General features: G+C 40.2%; 1 protein-coding gene across 3 annotated transcripts in view; it reads right to left on the reverse strand.

The window, feature by feature from the left end:
* Positions 1 to 334: 334 nt before the first annotated feature.
* The window catches only part of FAM120A (family with sequence similarity 120 member A), a 104,433-nt gene continuing 87,586 nt past the window's right edge, over positions 335 to 17,181 (reverse strand). Inside the window, exons 13-18 of one of the 3 annotated variants that reach the window (XM_067744892.1) lie at positions 14,140 to 14,349; positions 12,201 to 12,384; positions 11,491 to 11,628; positions 9,025 to 9,166; positions 8,460 to 8,556; positions 335 to 2,246 (exon numbers count right to left, since the gene is read on the reverse strand). In XM_067744892.1, coding sequence (XP_067600993.1) covers positions 1,935 to 2,246; positions 8,460 to 8,556; positions 9,025 to 9,166; positions 11,491 to 11,628; positions 12,201 to 12,384; positions 14,140 to 14,349 — 1,083 coding nt within the window. In that variant the 3' untranslated portion in view covers positions 335 to 1,934. Of the gene's footprint in view, positions 2,247 to 8,459; positions 8,557 to 9,024; positions 9,167 to 11,490; positions 11,629 to 12,200; positions 12,385 to 14,139; positions 14,350 to 17,181 lie in introns of those variants that run through there. The other 2 variants (XM_067744893.1, XM_067744894.1) reach the window with 2 other exon arrangements.

Raw genomic sequence — 17,181 nt, forward strand, 5'->3', positions numbered from 1 at the left:
TAATGCGGTGGATACTAGGATCTTGTAAAAAACAAAAAGTGGTTTAATCAAGATCAAATGTATTTCTTCCTTGGGCTTTTTTTTTTAATTAAATTTCTATTTCTAAAAGCCTGCTCTATTAGAGAATGTCTTTTTTGTAACTATGAAATTCAGACATCAGCATAACTTGCATTTTGACCACATATGTTTCTTTAGAGCTAGAAACCTGGAATTACCTGCAATGGGCAAAATATTTCTAAATTTTGGTTGACTAAGCTCTTCAGTAGCTGTCTCAATTTGAATTAAACCTTAGTAAAATGTATGTTTTTACAAGGAATTTAAAAGCCGTACCATCTTTATACTAAAAGAATAAAGATTTTTATTAAGCATTGTAAGTTGCATTCAATAGCCTTCAGATACACCACACCACAACCCATCTACAATCAGTCAAACCCAACAGCAGTTCATTCTTGCACAATCCATGAGTTAGGGCAAAACTCCCTTCAACTTACAGTAAGATCCTACTCAGGTCTTGCGGGCAGGGATTGGGGAATTACATCTCATTTCTGATCACTAATGTGTGATGAAGAGCATCAGGAGAATTATATGAAAACGAATAAGAAGTGATTCTGATTTCAAAGTACATTGTTTGGAAACATTAACAAAAACATCAAAATGATATAAGTATACCTGCTTCTACTAAATTCTTGATGGGAAAGTTCTCAAGAACAAGCAATTTGTTTCCTGCTACAGAAGGGGGGGTTGTTTTTTTTTGTTTTTTTTTTTTAAAGATCAAAGGGATTTTTTTTGTTTTTCACAGAATTTCATATTTTGCTAATATGAAGGCATAAAACAGCAACAAAGAACAATAATGCATACAGCAGTGAATACACCAGGGTAATGTTGATATTCGAAACAGCTAGATAATTTGGGGGGTTTTAGAATAAATGCAACAGAGGTCAATAATCACAAAATTTTAAGGTTAGAGCAAGATCAGTCAATGACTAAACAGAGTTAACATCTTTTATAGGACTATTACTGATTATTAGCATTTTTGTTTTGCAAATGGGCACATACTGGTAAGAATGGAAGAAAGGACAATAACATGCATAATATTAACTACACACTTTAAAAATTATGAACCATGCAGAAGTTTAGCTCAAGTAGTAGCACTAATGGTCTACGTCCGATTCAAAACCACATAGTTCATTGATCACAGATGCATGGTATTAAGTCACGAAAAGTTTCAGAACACAGTGTGTTGATTTTGAAAGGTCATTTGCATCTTCTATGATTTCAACTTTATCTCCATTTAACTTGCTTGTAAAGTATGTATGATGTACTGTATATTTAAAATCAGCAGAACGGCAATATTACTCTATAGTTTTTTTAGTTTTGATAGTTGCACTTTTTTTTAACACAAAAGAACCACATCAACAGTGATGAAATTTAAGTAAGAAAGAAAAACTGTGGTTGTGCCTAATTTCTTTCATAATCATAAAATCAAAGCCTTAGACAAAGCTTTCTTGTGAACAGTAATGCAAAATCAAAGATAATGGCATACATATGGTGCCAAATGCTAAAAATGATATTTTAAGCTATATATACTTAAAGACTGCCAAAATTTGTTTTCTTTATAGTTCAAGAAACACAGCTATAGGCTTTTGTCATTAACCAGTTTAAACTTTGTGTGTACTTCATTTTAAGTGTGGGAGTCAAATGCTCTTCATTTTCTTTCTCTCTTTTTGTTTTATTGTAGCATTTTGACTACAACTGGTTAAAACTAAAAATGTGTTGTTTAAATCTCTGATATCAAAGAGGGATCCGAATTTCCAAAGTCCTCATTTTTCTCTTACGGAAAGGAAAAAATGTACATAACTGTAGGCTCTCTTTCTCTCCAGATATTCCTAAATCCTTACCCTTCCAGCATCCTTCACCCTCTATAAAAAATAAGTTTACTCTTCTTTCTTTAAGACAGCTGCCTCCAGAGCATCAGCTCTACGGCAAGCACTGTCTGTACTTAGTGCATTTAAGTGAGGATTTGTATTGCACGTCTTAGAGTCATTGTTCAAGGCACTTTCCGAGTGGCTGGGGGCCCTGGTGTCGCCCGCGCTCCCATTCATCTGGGGAGCCGGCTTCTCCTCAGCCACCGCTCCGTTTTCAGCCAGGGACCCGTCTGAAGACACAGCGGAGGATTTAGATTCCCCGGATCTCGACTTCAGTTCTTTGGCCACTTCTTCTGCTGAAGCAGCATAAGGAGGCTTGCCCTATTTAAAATGAAGCACAGCAAGCGATAAGGCAGTTTTTGATAAACAGCGGGTGAGAGGAGACACCAGTTGAGGCCTGATGACACTCACTGCAGATTTAAGAACAGAACACAGCGAGTGCATGGCTGTATCTCTCATTGTTAGGTACTCTCTACCCTATGCATTTTATACTGTGTATACTCTCTATACATTCTATTACGTACTCTATATCCTCCATAATCTATATTCTCTAAACTCTACATATTCTATTGTATACTCTATATACGCTCTACATTCTATTATATACTCTATGCACTCTATTCTCTATATATTCTATTATATACTCTATACATTCTCTATACAGTTGACCCTTGAACAACATGCATTTGAACTGCGCAAGTCCGCCATTATGCGGTTTTTTTCAATAAACACATACTACAGTACTACATGATCCACAGTTGGTTGAATCTGCGGATGTGGAACTGTGGATATGGAGGAGGGCTGACTGTAAAGTTATATGTGGGGCTTCCCTGGTGGCGCAGTAGTTGAGAGTCCACCTGCCGATGCAGGGGACACGGATTCGTGCCCCGTCCGGGAAGATCCCACATGCCGCGGAGCGGCTGGGCCCGTGAGCCATGGCCGCTGAGCCTGCGCGTCCGGAGCCTGTGCTCCGCAACGGGAGAGGCCACAGCAGTGAGAGGCCCGCGTACCACAAAAAAAAAAAAAAAAAGTTATATGTGGATTTTCAACTGCGCAGAGAGTCGGCATTGTCCAAGGGTCAACTGTACTCTCTATACTTTACAGTCTATATACACTCTATAATCTATCCACTCTCTACATTCTATTTTATACGCTATCCATTCTATCATCTAAATTTTCTATACTCTAAACATTCTATTATATACTCTATCCACTCTGTAGTCTATATACAGGGTGGAACTGGAGGTACCTATCACCCTTGCTTTAGAGACACCCTCTTGTACACCACAGGTAATCATGTTCCCCATTTGGGCTCAGTTTTACACAGTGTCTTCTCATTTTAGTTTTCAATCCTATAGTTCAGAAACACTCATGTAAACTTTTCTAGAAGTCAATACTACTGTCATTCTCTTGGAACCTTGAGAAACATAATTAATATAAAAATATAGGAGGGCCAAGAAGCGGAGAAAAATAATACTGAAGACCTCGAGTACATGCTTTCAAATCTCAAAACCCTCACTCTCTCGAGGATAAGTCCATTTGCCAGACTAAACACACACTTGTGGCAGAGTATTGCCAGTGGTGATTAAGCAGTTCCCCCATGGGTGCCTGCTACAGGAAATGTGCTGAGGCGCCTGCTTATTAGGGAACCTCCCTATAGTTATGAAGGATGCAGGAAGACTAAGAAGGAAAGCCAGCCTGTACCTGCTTGGAAACAGACACTCCCTCTCTCTACAGCTAATTCTTCCCATAAGCCTAGGCCACTGCAAGGGGTCCTCCACCACTATATGCATCACAAGCATGGGGCAGCACTGCCTCCTCTGTCCCACTGACATATCGTATCAGCACTGGCCCCATCAGGATGGCAACAACAGAGAAAGGAAGGCCAGAGACTCTTAGGAAACAAGCTGCCCTTCATCATCTGTCCTTCTCAAGGTGCAAGAATACTACTTTCACTTAAAAACGAGCAACAGGAAGTACCAAGGAATCCACACATTATGGCAATAAAAGATGGAACAACATCCCTAAGGACAATGAAATACATCAGAAAGGCATGTCAATAAAAGACCAAGACTGCTTCCTTTGATTTTAAAACAGGCTGTGACAGGACAGGATGAGGAAGAGGAGCACAGATTAAACCAGGAAAAGCCATAAAGTGAGGCGAAAAACTTTGGGAAGAATTTAAAATAAAGAAAAAATAATTCCAGAAATGAACACTAAACTAGAAGAAACAACACCAAATAAACATCATAGTACCTGAAGGTGAAAGAACAAAATTTTTAAAATCAGAGAGATGAAGAAAGGGAAATGCAGATCAAAACCACAATGAGACACCATTTCATACCCACTAGGATGGCCAAACTCAACAACAGATAGTAGCAAGTATTGACGTGCATGTAGAGAATTGGAATCCTCATACATTGCTGATAGGAATGGAAAATGGTGCAGCCATTTTGAAAACAGTTTTGCAGTTCCTCAAATGCTTAAACACAGAGTTACCATATGACCCAGAAATTCACTCCTACATGCATACTGAAGAGAAGTGAAAATGTGTAGTTAACAGTTAACAGCACTCTTATATACTTGAAAGTTGTTAACAGTAGTTAACAACACTCTTATAGTTAACAGTACTCATATATTTGAAAGTTGCTAAAAGAGTATATCTTAAAAGATATACTCATCACAAGATATACTCATCACTTAAAAGATTTCTCATCACAAGAAGAAATTTGTAATTATGTGTGGTGATGGATGTTAACTAGACTTATTTTGCAATAAACACAAATATCGAATCATTATGCTGTACACATGAAACTTAATATAATATTATGTGTCAATTACATCTCAATAAAACCGGGGGGGGGAACCCAAACTTGTACATATATGTTCATAGCAGCATTATTCATAATAGTCAAAAAGTGGAAACAATCTAAATGTCCATCAGCTGATGAACAAGTAAACAAAATGTAGTGCATCTATATAATGAAGCATCACTCAGCAGTAATACAGAATGAAGTCCTGGTATGGGGCACAACGTGTGCATTTACATGCAATGTACGGAGAGCAACTCTAGGCAGAAAGCAGATCCACCAGAGACTATGGGGGTGGGGTGTATGACTGCTCATGAATAAGGGGTTTCTTTTGGGGTGATGAATGTTCTGGAATTAACGGTGATTGCATATGACCTTAGGAAGAGACTGAACTGTACACTTTAAACAGGTGAATTGTATAGTATATGAGTTACATCTCAAAAGAGAAAGGAAGAGTCGAAAAGGAATCAAGAGTATGCCAAACACCGAAGACAGACCCAGAAGGTCTAGTACGACAGGAGCACCAGAGATGAAAACAAAGCAAAGCAAAAGAACTGAAATGAAAAACTAGTAGTTCAAGAAAATTTTCTCACATAAACAAATTTGAAATTGCATTTGGAAAGAAAGCATTGCATACTGAGTGCATTGACCAAGAATGACCAGCAGCAGGGCATGTCACTAAACTTTGATGGAAAAACGAAAACAATTTAGGCATTTAGCCAAAACAGCAAATGACTTCAAAGGGAAAGATAATTCAATTATTATTAGTCTTTAACAGCAAAGCTTTATAACAGAAGAAAATCAAATAATGTGTAAGTCACTTGAGAAGATGTGAACCAATATTTCTAATTGCTAGGAAAATAAACTGTTTTCAAATTAAACACCGTTTTCCTAAGTCTTCCCTAGGAACCCACTAAAGAAAGAGCCTTAGAGGGACAAAATGGACCAGCAGACTCAAGGCTGGTGGGGCACGGGACACAGTTATCTACAAACCCTGGACAAATGTGGCTGAAAGGAGTATACTTTGGACAATGCAGACAATAGTAGCAAAGCTGTTTTTCAAAACTGTGAGGATGACAGGGGAAAATGGGGGAAGCATATACCAACATTTTCTTTTAATTGTTCCCAGTGACTGTGCTGGTGATGGAAGAATTAGCTATTCCTAGCAGACTGTGTATGCAATGTGGGATGAAGTAAATAATGAGTTACGGGATGTTCTAATTTAATCATCCTCTGGGTTCTTAGGAACCAAGATTCTCAGAAGGGAAGAAAAGACATACTGATATAAACAGTAAAGGTTAAATCAAATTCCTAAAATCCTAAATTTGAATTAGAAGAGTCAGTTTAATTAGGGAGGAAAAAAGCAGCAGATTACATGTATATATGTTTGCGTGTGCATAGTATATGTGAGTGTGCATGTGTACACCTTTTCCCTCTAGCTCTGTTCATAGGAAAAGCCTAGAAATGGTGATTTGGTGTAGAAAAAAGAAAATAGAGATGTAACAGAAATGAGACTAAATAAAAGCCTATAGTCCTCAGTTTGAACTGGAAACATCAGTGTGAATTCATGAGAATCATATCTTTAAAAAATACAATAAAAAGGCACATCGGTTGTGTGTGTGTTTACATATATAAAGAAACAGGACTCTGTGTGTCTATGTACACAGAACACTAGGAACAATGACTGACCCTATGGCAGCCAGGGTCCATCGGTGCTCCTACTTGAAATGCCATTTCTCACTAAAGAAACTGAGAAACTAAGAGAAACGACTGTCACTGGTCTGCTGGGCTGGGTGATACACCAGACAGGAAGCTACTGAAGACCAGAGGTCACAGCAAAGGGCCCAGTGGCCAAGGATGGGTGAGGTGAGCTACAAAAAACCATGTGTTGACCTAGTTCCTGTAAGGGCTGTAATACTCAGGCACCAAAACCAGAAAGCAATGGGAAGCATCTTTTTATAAAAATACCCCAATAAATAAAGAAAAAGAAATGACCGAATGAGAATATCTTCATTTTGCAATCTGCAGTATATGAACAGATTAACAGGTCCTAACATAAAAACAGATAAGCAGACATGAAAGCACACACTACAGTCTTGCCACAGGGACAAACCGAAGTCCGATGCACCATCCAGACCCAGCTACCAGCGGGCAAGAAAGGTCAGAGCCACATGGGAAACAGCACCATGAGTATGAGTGTGCACTCGGCAAAAGCCAGAAGTCTGTAGGTGAAATAACCTGGGTTGTCCTTCAATAGATAAATGAAGGAAAAGAAAGTGCGGGAGGGAAGCCTGCTGATTCAGAGAGACTTAGAAGACATAGCAAACTATAAGAAAATGAACACCATTCAACATCAGTGTCTAGGAATGCACACGTGAGTGATAAAACCAGAAAGAGACAAGGGAGAAATAACTGAGTGTGAAACTCCAGGGTTGTAGTTATTTTGTGCAGAGGGAGGCAGGGGGTTAGTGTTGGGATTGGGCCCGTGAGGGGCTCTTGATATGGCTGGGAAAATGCTATTCATCACACAGGTGATGGCTACATGGCTATTTGACTTATAACTGATGAAGCTATATTTGTGTGTCTCTGTGGTTTCTGGTATCTCGGTTTTACATTAAAAATAAAAGTGCTTAAGCAACATAGGGACACATATGCCCCACTACCAGCTTAGGAAAGGCCCCTGTATCCACCATGTATGACCATAACATACAACCAGAGGCATTTTTATAGGACGAGCTCTGGAGAACCAGTAAGAATGAAGTTCTCCTCCCTCTTGTAAACCAGTCGAGAGGCCGAGAGTGCCTCTAGCTCAAAAGGGCATTTTGGTGAAGGCTGAGGAAGGTCAGGGTGGGGCTACAGGAGAGCCAGAACGAGCTGAGTACCTCCCCCTTGCTGGATGCTGTGCTACGAAGAGGGGCTGCCTAGGCCTGCTTTCAGGAAAGAGACTGCCTCTGCACTTGACTTGCTTGATGTATTTCATCAAAACAGAAGCTACCAAGACACTAAGATCACCTGGCAAAGGCAGAAGTTTTATTTTCTCTCGGCCAAGTAAGTTTCCAAATATGGGTTATTAATAAATGAGTCACAAGAGTGTACTCCTCTTAATGTTTACAAGGATGCTATGGGAAAAAACTGTGTACTTTGACTAAACGCCGTAATTCAGTAAATGAGACAACATAATACATTGTTAGGGCTGATTGGTGTTTTTAAAAGATTGTTCTCAAGGGAAGTTCATCAGAATCCAAGTCCTAAAATGGAATATCCAAAGCGGCAGTTCTAGCTCTTTCATGAAGACAGATGTGATTTATTTTCTCATGAGCTGATCCTTTCAGGGAAGAGCTAGTCAAGATGGTCCAGGAGGAGAAAAAGATGCACTGTTCCAGGATTTAAAGTCACAATTTTCTTTTAAATCCTAAATGTGATTTACCTACATAATGTTTTATAATATAAACAGCATTAATAGCTCCTGGATTATTCTCAGCTAAATGCCTATGTACAGCATGTGAACACGAGATCATGCTCTCTTTACCACAAATGATGATAAAATGATCTGGGTCTGAGGGAATGTACATTTGGTAAGCACCATGTGCCGCTATTGTGTTAGCTCAATAGCTACAGAAACATTCCGACACCCCTCCTGTCTGGACACAGGCACTGAAACACTGGCCTGGGACGATCAGGCACTCAGGAGTGAACCGGCACTAGCACTATGTTGTGTTATTACCTGAATCGCACCCTGGTTTTTATAGCCTCTGCCATAGTACCTTCCACCTCTTCCAAATGTTCTGATCACTGGAGTGGAAATAACTCCTCTTGGACGCCTAAACACATAAAAGAGGACAAAAACAAACAGACTTGAATCTGTTACAGATAACATTTAAACATCTAAAATCATATCAAATGGATTTAAAGGTGTCTAGTCTACGCTACAGGAAGCACAAACTTTATTAAATCATGGTCACACCAAAGATTTAGTCCAAGTAATCAATCTTATTTTTTTGGTACATATCCAGTGTATTCACTTTTCAAAATAATGCACTTCAAAAATGTTCTTTTCTTAAAAAACATTAAAAAATGGTTAACTGAGTAATTTTGGGATAATTATTTAATAATGGTTTAAATAATTACATAATGCTATATATAATGGAATCCTATACAACCACTAAGAATGATGTTAAAGAAGAATGTATTTAATGATGTAAAAATGTTCCTAGTAAACTCATGATTAAAGTAACAAGAGGCTGTTTTTTTAAGCTTATACAAATAAATTTTCATTGTTCAGAACTTACCCTCTTGCTGGTCCTCCAACAGAAACTACCTGTAGGGGGAAAGGCCCACGGCCTCCACGGCCCCGTCTGCTCCCAGCCCAGTGGCCAACCACGGTGCCAGCTATTTCTAGCTTCCCTCCCTGAGAAGGTATAGGTTGGATTCCTGCACAAAAGTAGATGAAAAAACATCTTTACAATCACAGGACTAACAAAGAGAAATAAGCAAGCAGTTTCTTTTCAAATGTGGTTTCCATTTCATATGAAGCCCCTTTCTCTTGCTTTGTGAAGACTTGTTTATTATGTGAACTATCTATGTGCACAAGTTTGATTTTAATGGTTTTATTTTTAAGCTGTTGTTAAAAATACACCTGAAAGTAAGACAACTGTGTTGGCTATTTAAAGAACCCGTGACAACTGAAATAGGTTACAACTGCAAAATGAGCATGGCTGTTAGGTAGAAATAGATCCAATAAAGCATTGGGTGCCTATGGCACACCTCCTATATTACCAAGATGGAAATCTGCAAACTCAGAATGTCTTTCTCTTTGAGTAACTACTTATAAGTTTACTACCTTAACTAAGCATTACAGAAATTAATCAGTAAAGCTAGCCTGTTACTTCTTATTGCATTATTAAACGATAATTTCCTTAGGCAGGGTTACAAATATTCATTGTATTCACTAACTTCTATTAACTACTGGTAGCCTGCATATTCTAAGGTTTTCTGACTTACCTAAGAAAATCCTCAAACAATTAGTTGGTACCAAAATTTCTGATAAAAACAAAACAAAACAGAACCTCAAGCATCTTCTTTTCTGGCACATGGAATGGATTATAATAAATTCTCCATCATCTTGGTATTAGCCATGATGATTAACAGCCAGGTCGCGCTGTTCAACAAAATCTACAAGCCTTACATTTTCTAGTGGCCGCGTTAAAAAAGTACAAAGAAACACATGAAATAAATATGAGTGATGTATATTTTAGGGAGTTCCCTGGCAGTCCAGTGGTTAAGACTCTGCGCTCCCAATGCAGGGGGCATGGGTTCGATCCCTGGTCGGGGAACTGAGATGCCGCATGCCACATGGTGCAGCCAAAAAAAAAAAGGATATTTTATTTAACCCAATATACCCAAATTAACATTAATTTCAACATGTAAGCAATATAAAAAACAACTACGAATGAGACATTTTGCATTCTTTTTTCTGTATTAAGTCTGTAAAATTAGATGTGTGCTTAGGACACAGCTCAGTTCGGATGAGCCACAGTTCAAGTGCTCGAGAGCCACGTGTGGCCAGTGGCTACTATACTGGACAGCACAGATCCGGATTCCAGACACAATTTGGTGGAAGTTAAGAAGCAGGCTCCTCTTGTCATTTCAGACTAAAAAACCACTTCTGACCAAACAATGTTCATAGTCAGAACTCCCCCCTCCTGCCCTCCCTGCCACCACAGTATTTTATCACAACTGCAGGCCAGCATAAGTTTCCAGGTAAGGGTTGCAAGAAGCTGAAGCTGATTGTGAAGCAGAGAACACACGTTACTGTGCACTGCATGATGCGCAGTAACAGGAGGAAAAGCACCCTGGACAGCCGGGAGAACTCAGGGGAGGCAGGAGAGGGGCATGCAGTAGGAGAGGAGAAGTGGCTCCTACAGCTACAGAGAGAGGGCAGCATTCATCTGTAAGAGTCTTACTGCTACAAAAGATGTCTCTAGGTAGCTTCTGTAAGTATGCAAGTAACTGAGCTGGAAAAATATTCCCGGTCAAGAAAGGCTTGCCTATCCTAAAAGTTCTTCAAAATTGTATTTGAGTAATCCTATAATGTAGACTTGATAGCCATGTTTAGATCTGCAGTCCCAAAATGTGGGATTTATGACAAAGTCACAAGTCATGGGCTTCAAAGTACAGCAAAATCACAAGATAGTATTTCAAGACTAAATGTTAAGACTTTTTCTCTCCCTCACAAGCCTAATACAAGTAAGAAGAGAAGCAATGCGAATTTAAAATAGACTATTTATATATCTGATGTTAGATCTTTCTTTAAAAATGTTTCTATGAAACAAACTGCAATCAAGTTTTTTATGCCAAGAATTGTACAATGCCCTTAGAATCTTCTAAACAAGCATCATCCTCTTTACCCAGAGGGGGCTGTTAGGGAATACGACAGGAAAAAAACATCACTGGGTATTACTGGGCAGCCTGTTCTAACACAGGAGACAATGGTTAGGGGGCCAGGTGCACAGAAGAAGGGCTGTGTGTGGACACACACTGGCCCCTCTGGAAGGCAGAGATGGGCCACAGCAAAGCTGCTGCAGAGACCTGGGGGCAGGCAGAGGCTGGGAGAAGAGCAGCAGTGAATGCCAGAGTGGGGACCTATCAGGAAGGATATGGTGCTGGAGTCAGGACAGACGAGGAGGAAGAAGAGTCAGAAGAAGCGGGAAGCTGCTGGCGGACAGAAGCTCTAGGAGGAGGTGTGGCATAATTACCGCCCTGTGACTTGCTAGTCCTGCTGCTGTCACTGCCTGAGAAGGCTCCGCAGTGTCCTGCTGCTGTCGCCACGCGGAAGGCACGGTAAGCGCCTGTCGCTACAGTTTCCCCATAGGGGCCTCCAAAGCCACAGACTCCTGTGGGACCCGGGTGGAGAGAGATGGGAGAAGCCATGAGGAACTGGGTTCAGGGAGAGCCACCAGTGGGCTTTCAGGCAGAGTAACCCCCATGTCCTTCAGCTGCCAGGGAGGAGACTCCTGACCCCTCCTGTCACCAACAACACTGAAATGTCGCCTTGCCTGCTCTTGGAGGAGCCTCTGGGGACCGAACACTATTGCTGTGGGCTCTGCCACAGACTTGGGAGGTGGCCTTAGTGGAGGAGAGCTCCACTGACCCCACACGTGAGAAAATCTTAAATCACAAACGTGAGCAGAGTTTTCAGCTACACTGACCAATTTTAAAATCTTATCTCTGCTATTAATAGCTTTTGTAGTTCCCGCTCCCTTTCCCATACATAATCTCTTCCGGGATCAAGTTTGCTCCTTTCTAATGTGAAGAGATGTTGCTGCCAACTTCATAACTAAGCCTGTCAATTATTTACAAGGTCTCAACACAGCAAGATATTGCCCGCTAAGAAGGCCTGCACGCTGTACGTGCGTCTGTCTCCCCACTCTAGCAAGTCCCTACATACAGTGGTGGACACACTCACCTGCAAAGCCCCGCCCTCGGCCCTGTGCTGGTGGGACGGGCCCGAAGTGCCGTGGGTACACGGAGGTGGGGTAGAAAGGCAGCGCCGCTGGCGGTGGGAAGGGGAGCGGGTGGCTCTGCCGGGAGAAGTTCAGCCCTTCCAGGATGCTCTGCCGCATCTTTTCTACCTTGGCGGCTTGCTCGGCCTGGAAGTCAAGGACTGGCATGTGAAAACTTCACTCACAAGGTTTCAATTGAATTGGAAAGAACAGGAAAGAAATGAGACATGCTGACCACTGTGCCATGCCTACTTATTTACCCATAAATAACACAGTCACAATCTGCTCAGTGATACTTGTTTACAGAATGCAAACATGACCCCAAAAGCAAAAATGCAAAAAAAAAGATTAACAGATACCTCTTCATCTCATAATCTTAATCTCATAAAACAGGAATTTAAATTTCTACTTTCTCAGCATATCTTCAGGTGAGAACCATTTACTATAAAGTTTATTAACTGAAAATGAATTTGGTTCTCAAAATCAATGAGTAAGTCCAGACAGATCATGCTCACAGCCTTCCTTCCACTTGTGGACCAGGGGGTAGATGATGCCTAGTTCACATCTTTAAAATGTACTTTCCTATCAATTTAATTTTAGGTCAGGTATTTACTGTATTTTACAGAGAAGGAACTGAGGCACAGAGTGATAGATGCTTTTTAAGGGAAGCCTAGAGCTCTTTGAGACTGGACAGGACAACAGCCCAATTGATCTGTCTGTGGGGCTGTCTGTGAGATGACTGTTCAGTCACCTGCACAAATGTGGACAATACAACTTGTGTATGTCAAATTCCACTGTGAAAAAACATCAGAAACATTCAACTTGAGTGTCTTTTGTTAATAAATACACAAATATGTACACCAGCAACCAATCTGTAATCAGAGAAATTGAAAATCTGCTTACTCTGTAAATCTGTCTTTAGACTGAGCTTGACTAAAGCAGCACGTGGGAGAATGCATGTTTTGTAGTCTAAGGTTAAAAAGCTTGCAGCACATGTGAGCTTCTTTTATACAAAGGGACAAGATAACCTCATAACCTACTTCACTTTATTTTTAAATCAGGATTTTTAAAAAGTACAGTCAATCCTCATTATTCATGAGTTCCACATCTGCACACTTACCCACTTGCTAAAATTTATTTGTAACCTCAAAATCAATACTCCTGGCATTTTCATAGTCATTTGAAGACATTTGCTAAGTGGGATAAAGTTTGAGTTGCCACCTGAGCTTGAAGAAGACACAGCATTGCCTTCGTGTTTCAGCTTTTATACTGTAAACATGTGTCCTGTTCACTGTCTCCTTAGTGCCACACTTTTCGTGTTTTTGTGAATGATTTTGCTGTTTCAAACGGCCCCAAGAGCAGTGCTGAGTACTGACTAGTGTTCCCAAGTGCTAGGCTGTGATGTACCTTACAGAGAAAATGCACGTGTTAGTTAAATGAGCTTTGGTGAGGCTGAGTTATAGTGCTGTCGGCCATAAATTCAATGTGAGTGGATTAACAATATATATGCATTAAGAAGTATTTAAACAGAAACACATGTAAAACAAGGTTACATATTGACTGGTTGATGAAGATGATGTGACGGGAGGCTTGCAGGAACCTAACCGTGTATTTCCCCTAAGAGCAAAGGTTCAGTATTTGCTAATTCAGTGTTCAAGGCGAATATATAGAATATAATTACCGTGAATAATGAGAACCAAGTGTATATCCTGAGCTGGGCACTAAACTGGCATTTGGTTACACACTGGGCTGGGCCCAATCTAAATCAAATTCCTGTCGCACAGGCTTGTTACAAATTCGGTAGGAAAGACGACAGATTAGCCAGTGAGCGTTATTTCATTCTGGCTGGAGGTGGCCACCTGCTCCTCCCTGCCCCACCCAGCCTGCTTTCTTGCAACTGACCTGACCATCACAGAGGTCGATGAGTGGGGTCTTTTCCCGGCTTGCTTTGAGGAGTTTGGACTGGAAGAGCTTCCCATCAAAATACATCCAAGGACAGCAGTGTTCCCAGGGCACTGGCTGGCCACACGCGTCGTTCGCAAACAGGGCCATGTCCACGCCACTCATGAAGAGAGCTGACAGCTGAATGCCGCGGGGGTCGAGGTTCTCAATCTTTAAATGGAAAAGAGTGATTTCTATGGAGTAAGAATACTACAGTATCCAATTCTTACAATGTCTGACTACAACTCTCCACAGGTAATGAGCACATTCCTCAACCAAATGCCCCCTAAGCAGCCCTATCACTACCTTACAGTGTCTTAACACTGACTTGTCTGAACAGAAAGACTTACATTATTTAACAAATTTAAATTTAAGAGACTGTTTGATAAACACACTGAAATATTTCAATTTGGAATTTGTAAAGAGTTACACAAGTATCAAGTAATACTGTATTTAAGGTGGACACATGACAAAGTAACAAATTATTAATAGTCTCCTTAGAAGTTAAGAAGCCCACAATTCATTTACGAAATAAAATTTTACACTGAAGATTCTAAACACTGGTAATATATTAACAGAAATGTTGTAAAAAGGAATACTCTATTAAGATTCTGCATTTTTCAAGCAGTTATCTTAAAAAATTACTTGGTATAATTTCATTCTTAAGTTTGTACTTTATGTTTACATTATTTTATATGTTAATGTTTTAGATAGCAACTTATTAATGAGACTGTCAAAATGTTTTAGGAGAAATGGATAGCTTATAAATGAAAGAACACAACAGCAAAAACACTGTATTTGAACCATGCAGACTATCAGAAGCTAAAGACTTGTATCTGTGGGTTCTTCTCACTCAGTCATTAGTGCTGTGAGCCTTCCTTTGTACACACAGCCCTTTCTTCTAGCATCTAATGTGTAGGATAAGAAACACTGACAAATACAGTCAACTCTTGATTATCAGTGAAGGACCTTGTTTGTGGATTATCCAGGACTGAGCTTTAACTGTCCTGGTTTCTGTCTTCCCACCTTCCATGCTTATTTTCTAAGGTGATGGTCTCTTGAGAATGCAGTCTTTATGGGTACCAAACTAAGCAATGCCTAATTGTGGCAGGTAAACTGGCTTTTCATTAAAGATAAAAAAGATGACTCCAGTGCCAAATACTAATGAATTTGATTATCTGATGTTTTGTGCTGTCAGTGTCAACATTCCCATTATCAGCTAACACTGTGTTTTCCAACCTCCCCCCCCCCTTTTTTTTTTAAATTTGAAGTCAATGCAGTAAAGAACTTCCTGAGAAGTCTGTCCACCCCTCCCAGCCCACCTCTGCTGGCTCCTGCTTCTCTAATGTAGTGTCAGAAAAGGGAACTAATAAACATGTTCAGTTGAGGGCAGGTGGGGTCAGGATGATAGAATTAGATGCCTTTTTACATTTATGAGCAGAAAGGGGAGAGAAAGAGGGTCAAAATGGAAAAAAAAAAAAAAAAGTCACCTAACTTACTGAGATCCCCACCGGCCTTGTCTTTCTCTGCACTGCAGAAAGGAAGTGGAAACTCCCTTCTTCTGAGTCCTGAGGCAGAAAGAGGGAGTTTCTCCTCCCTAAACACTGACGCTGTGGGAAAGTGGCACAGCAGCAATGCCAGCCCAAGCTTGGAGGCTGCCTGTGCAGAAACCCATCCCCTGGCCCCTCTGCAGGGACCATGGCAACCAGGCCTCTAGCCGCTCTCTCACTGTCAGCCCACAGCCTTCCAGGCCAGAGGAGGGAGGACCAGGTCAAGGCTGAGGGGAAGGGAACGATGGTGCTGATGCTGCTCTAAAGCCGTTTGCTTTATAACAAAGTGCCAGTGGGGTCCTTCTGGTGAAACCCGATACTGCTGTCATTTCTTAGTCACTGGTGGTGTTGGTCATACCCACTCTTAGCCCTTATTTAACTAATACAGCTCAAAACCATTTCGGGCAGATGGCCATCTGCGTGCTGAGGCTAAGCAATGGGAGCCGGTGCATGGAACACAGAAGCACCCTAGTTAGAACAAGTAACCTCCCAGAGAGCGGATGGGAGGAATGGATAAATCTACATTATCCACACACATATATATTTATTTTAAATGGCCTCATCATTAGTTGAAGAACTGTGTTCTTACGGGTTTAAAAAATGATTTTCAAGTCAATTTGTTTTAGAAATAACAACTACCATTAATTCAATAGAGAAAAATTCTTAAAATAAAAACCGCCAAAATAATGTGAATAAAATCTCAATTGCTGTGTGGATTTCACTTCATTCAAAAAAATTTTTAATTACTTTACGTGGTGTTTTATATTTCATCCCCTAAATGTTAATTGCACACATAATACTATCTAATATTTACGGGGCACTTAATAAATATGTATCAGACATCACTAAGTATTTTTCCATATATTATTTCATTAACATCTCAACAATCTCATGTATGATACTGCTGTTAGTACTCCATTTCATAGATGGAGAAACTGAGTCACAGAGAGCTCAAGGTCACAAAACTGATCTGGTGGCACCAGAATCTGAACCCTTGATCATAGAAATGGTTGCAATATTCACATTCCAATCTCATTCTCTTATACCACATAAGATAAAATATTCACCATTATTCAAAGTTCCTCAACTAGAAAAATAGTGACAAAATTTTATGATCTTACAGGAAATACAAATATGGAATGTAGCTCTGGCCAATTGGTTCAAGAACCAAATTCCAGTGAGGTTACTTGGTCCAACTTCTAATTACTGGGCAACAGACTCTTACTTTGATTTGTCATATTTACCTATACGCACAACAATTCTTACAGGTATCACAGACATGCTGCACGTCCCTACTACTGTCTTTAAAGCTCTTCATTTTCCATCTTTTAATTCTGCACTTGGCATGTGAAACTGTTAAAAGAATTTAAGGCAATTATAGGGATGTCAAAAGCAAGGGAGAAAGAAACTGGATAAATATTAAAACTGTGCAAAGGTCCTTCTCCTCATCCTT

The sequence above is a fragment of the Pseudorca crassidens genome, chromosome 7 (assembly GCF_039906515.1).
Source record: "Pseudorca crassidens isolate mPseCra1 chromosome 7, mPseCra1.hap1, whole genome shotgun sequence".
In the NCBI taxonomy this organism is placed as follows: Eukaryota; Metazoa; Chordata; class Mammalia; order Artiodactyla; family Delphinidae; genus Pseudorca; species Pseudorca crassidens.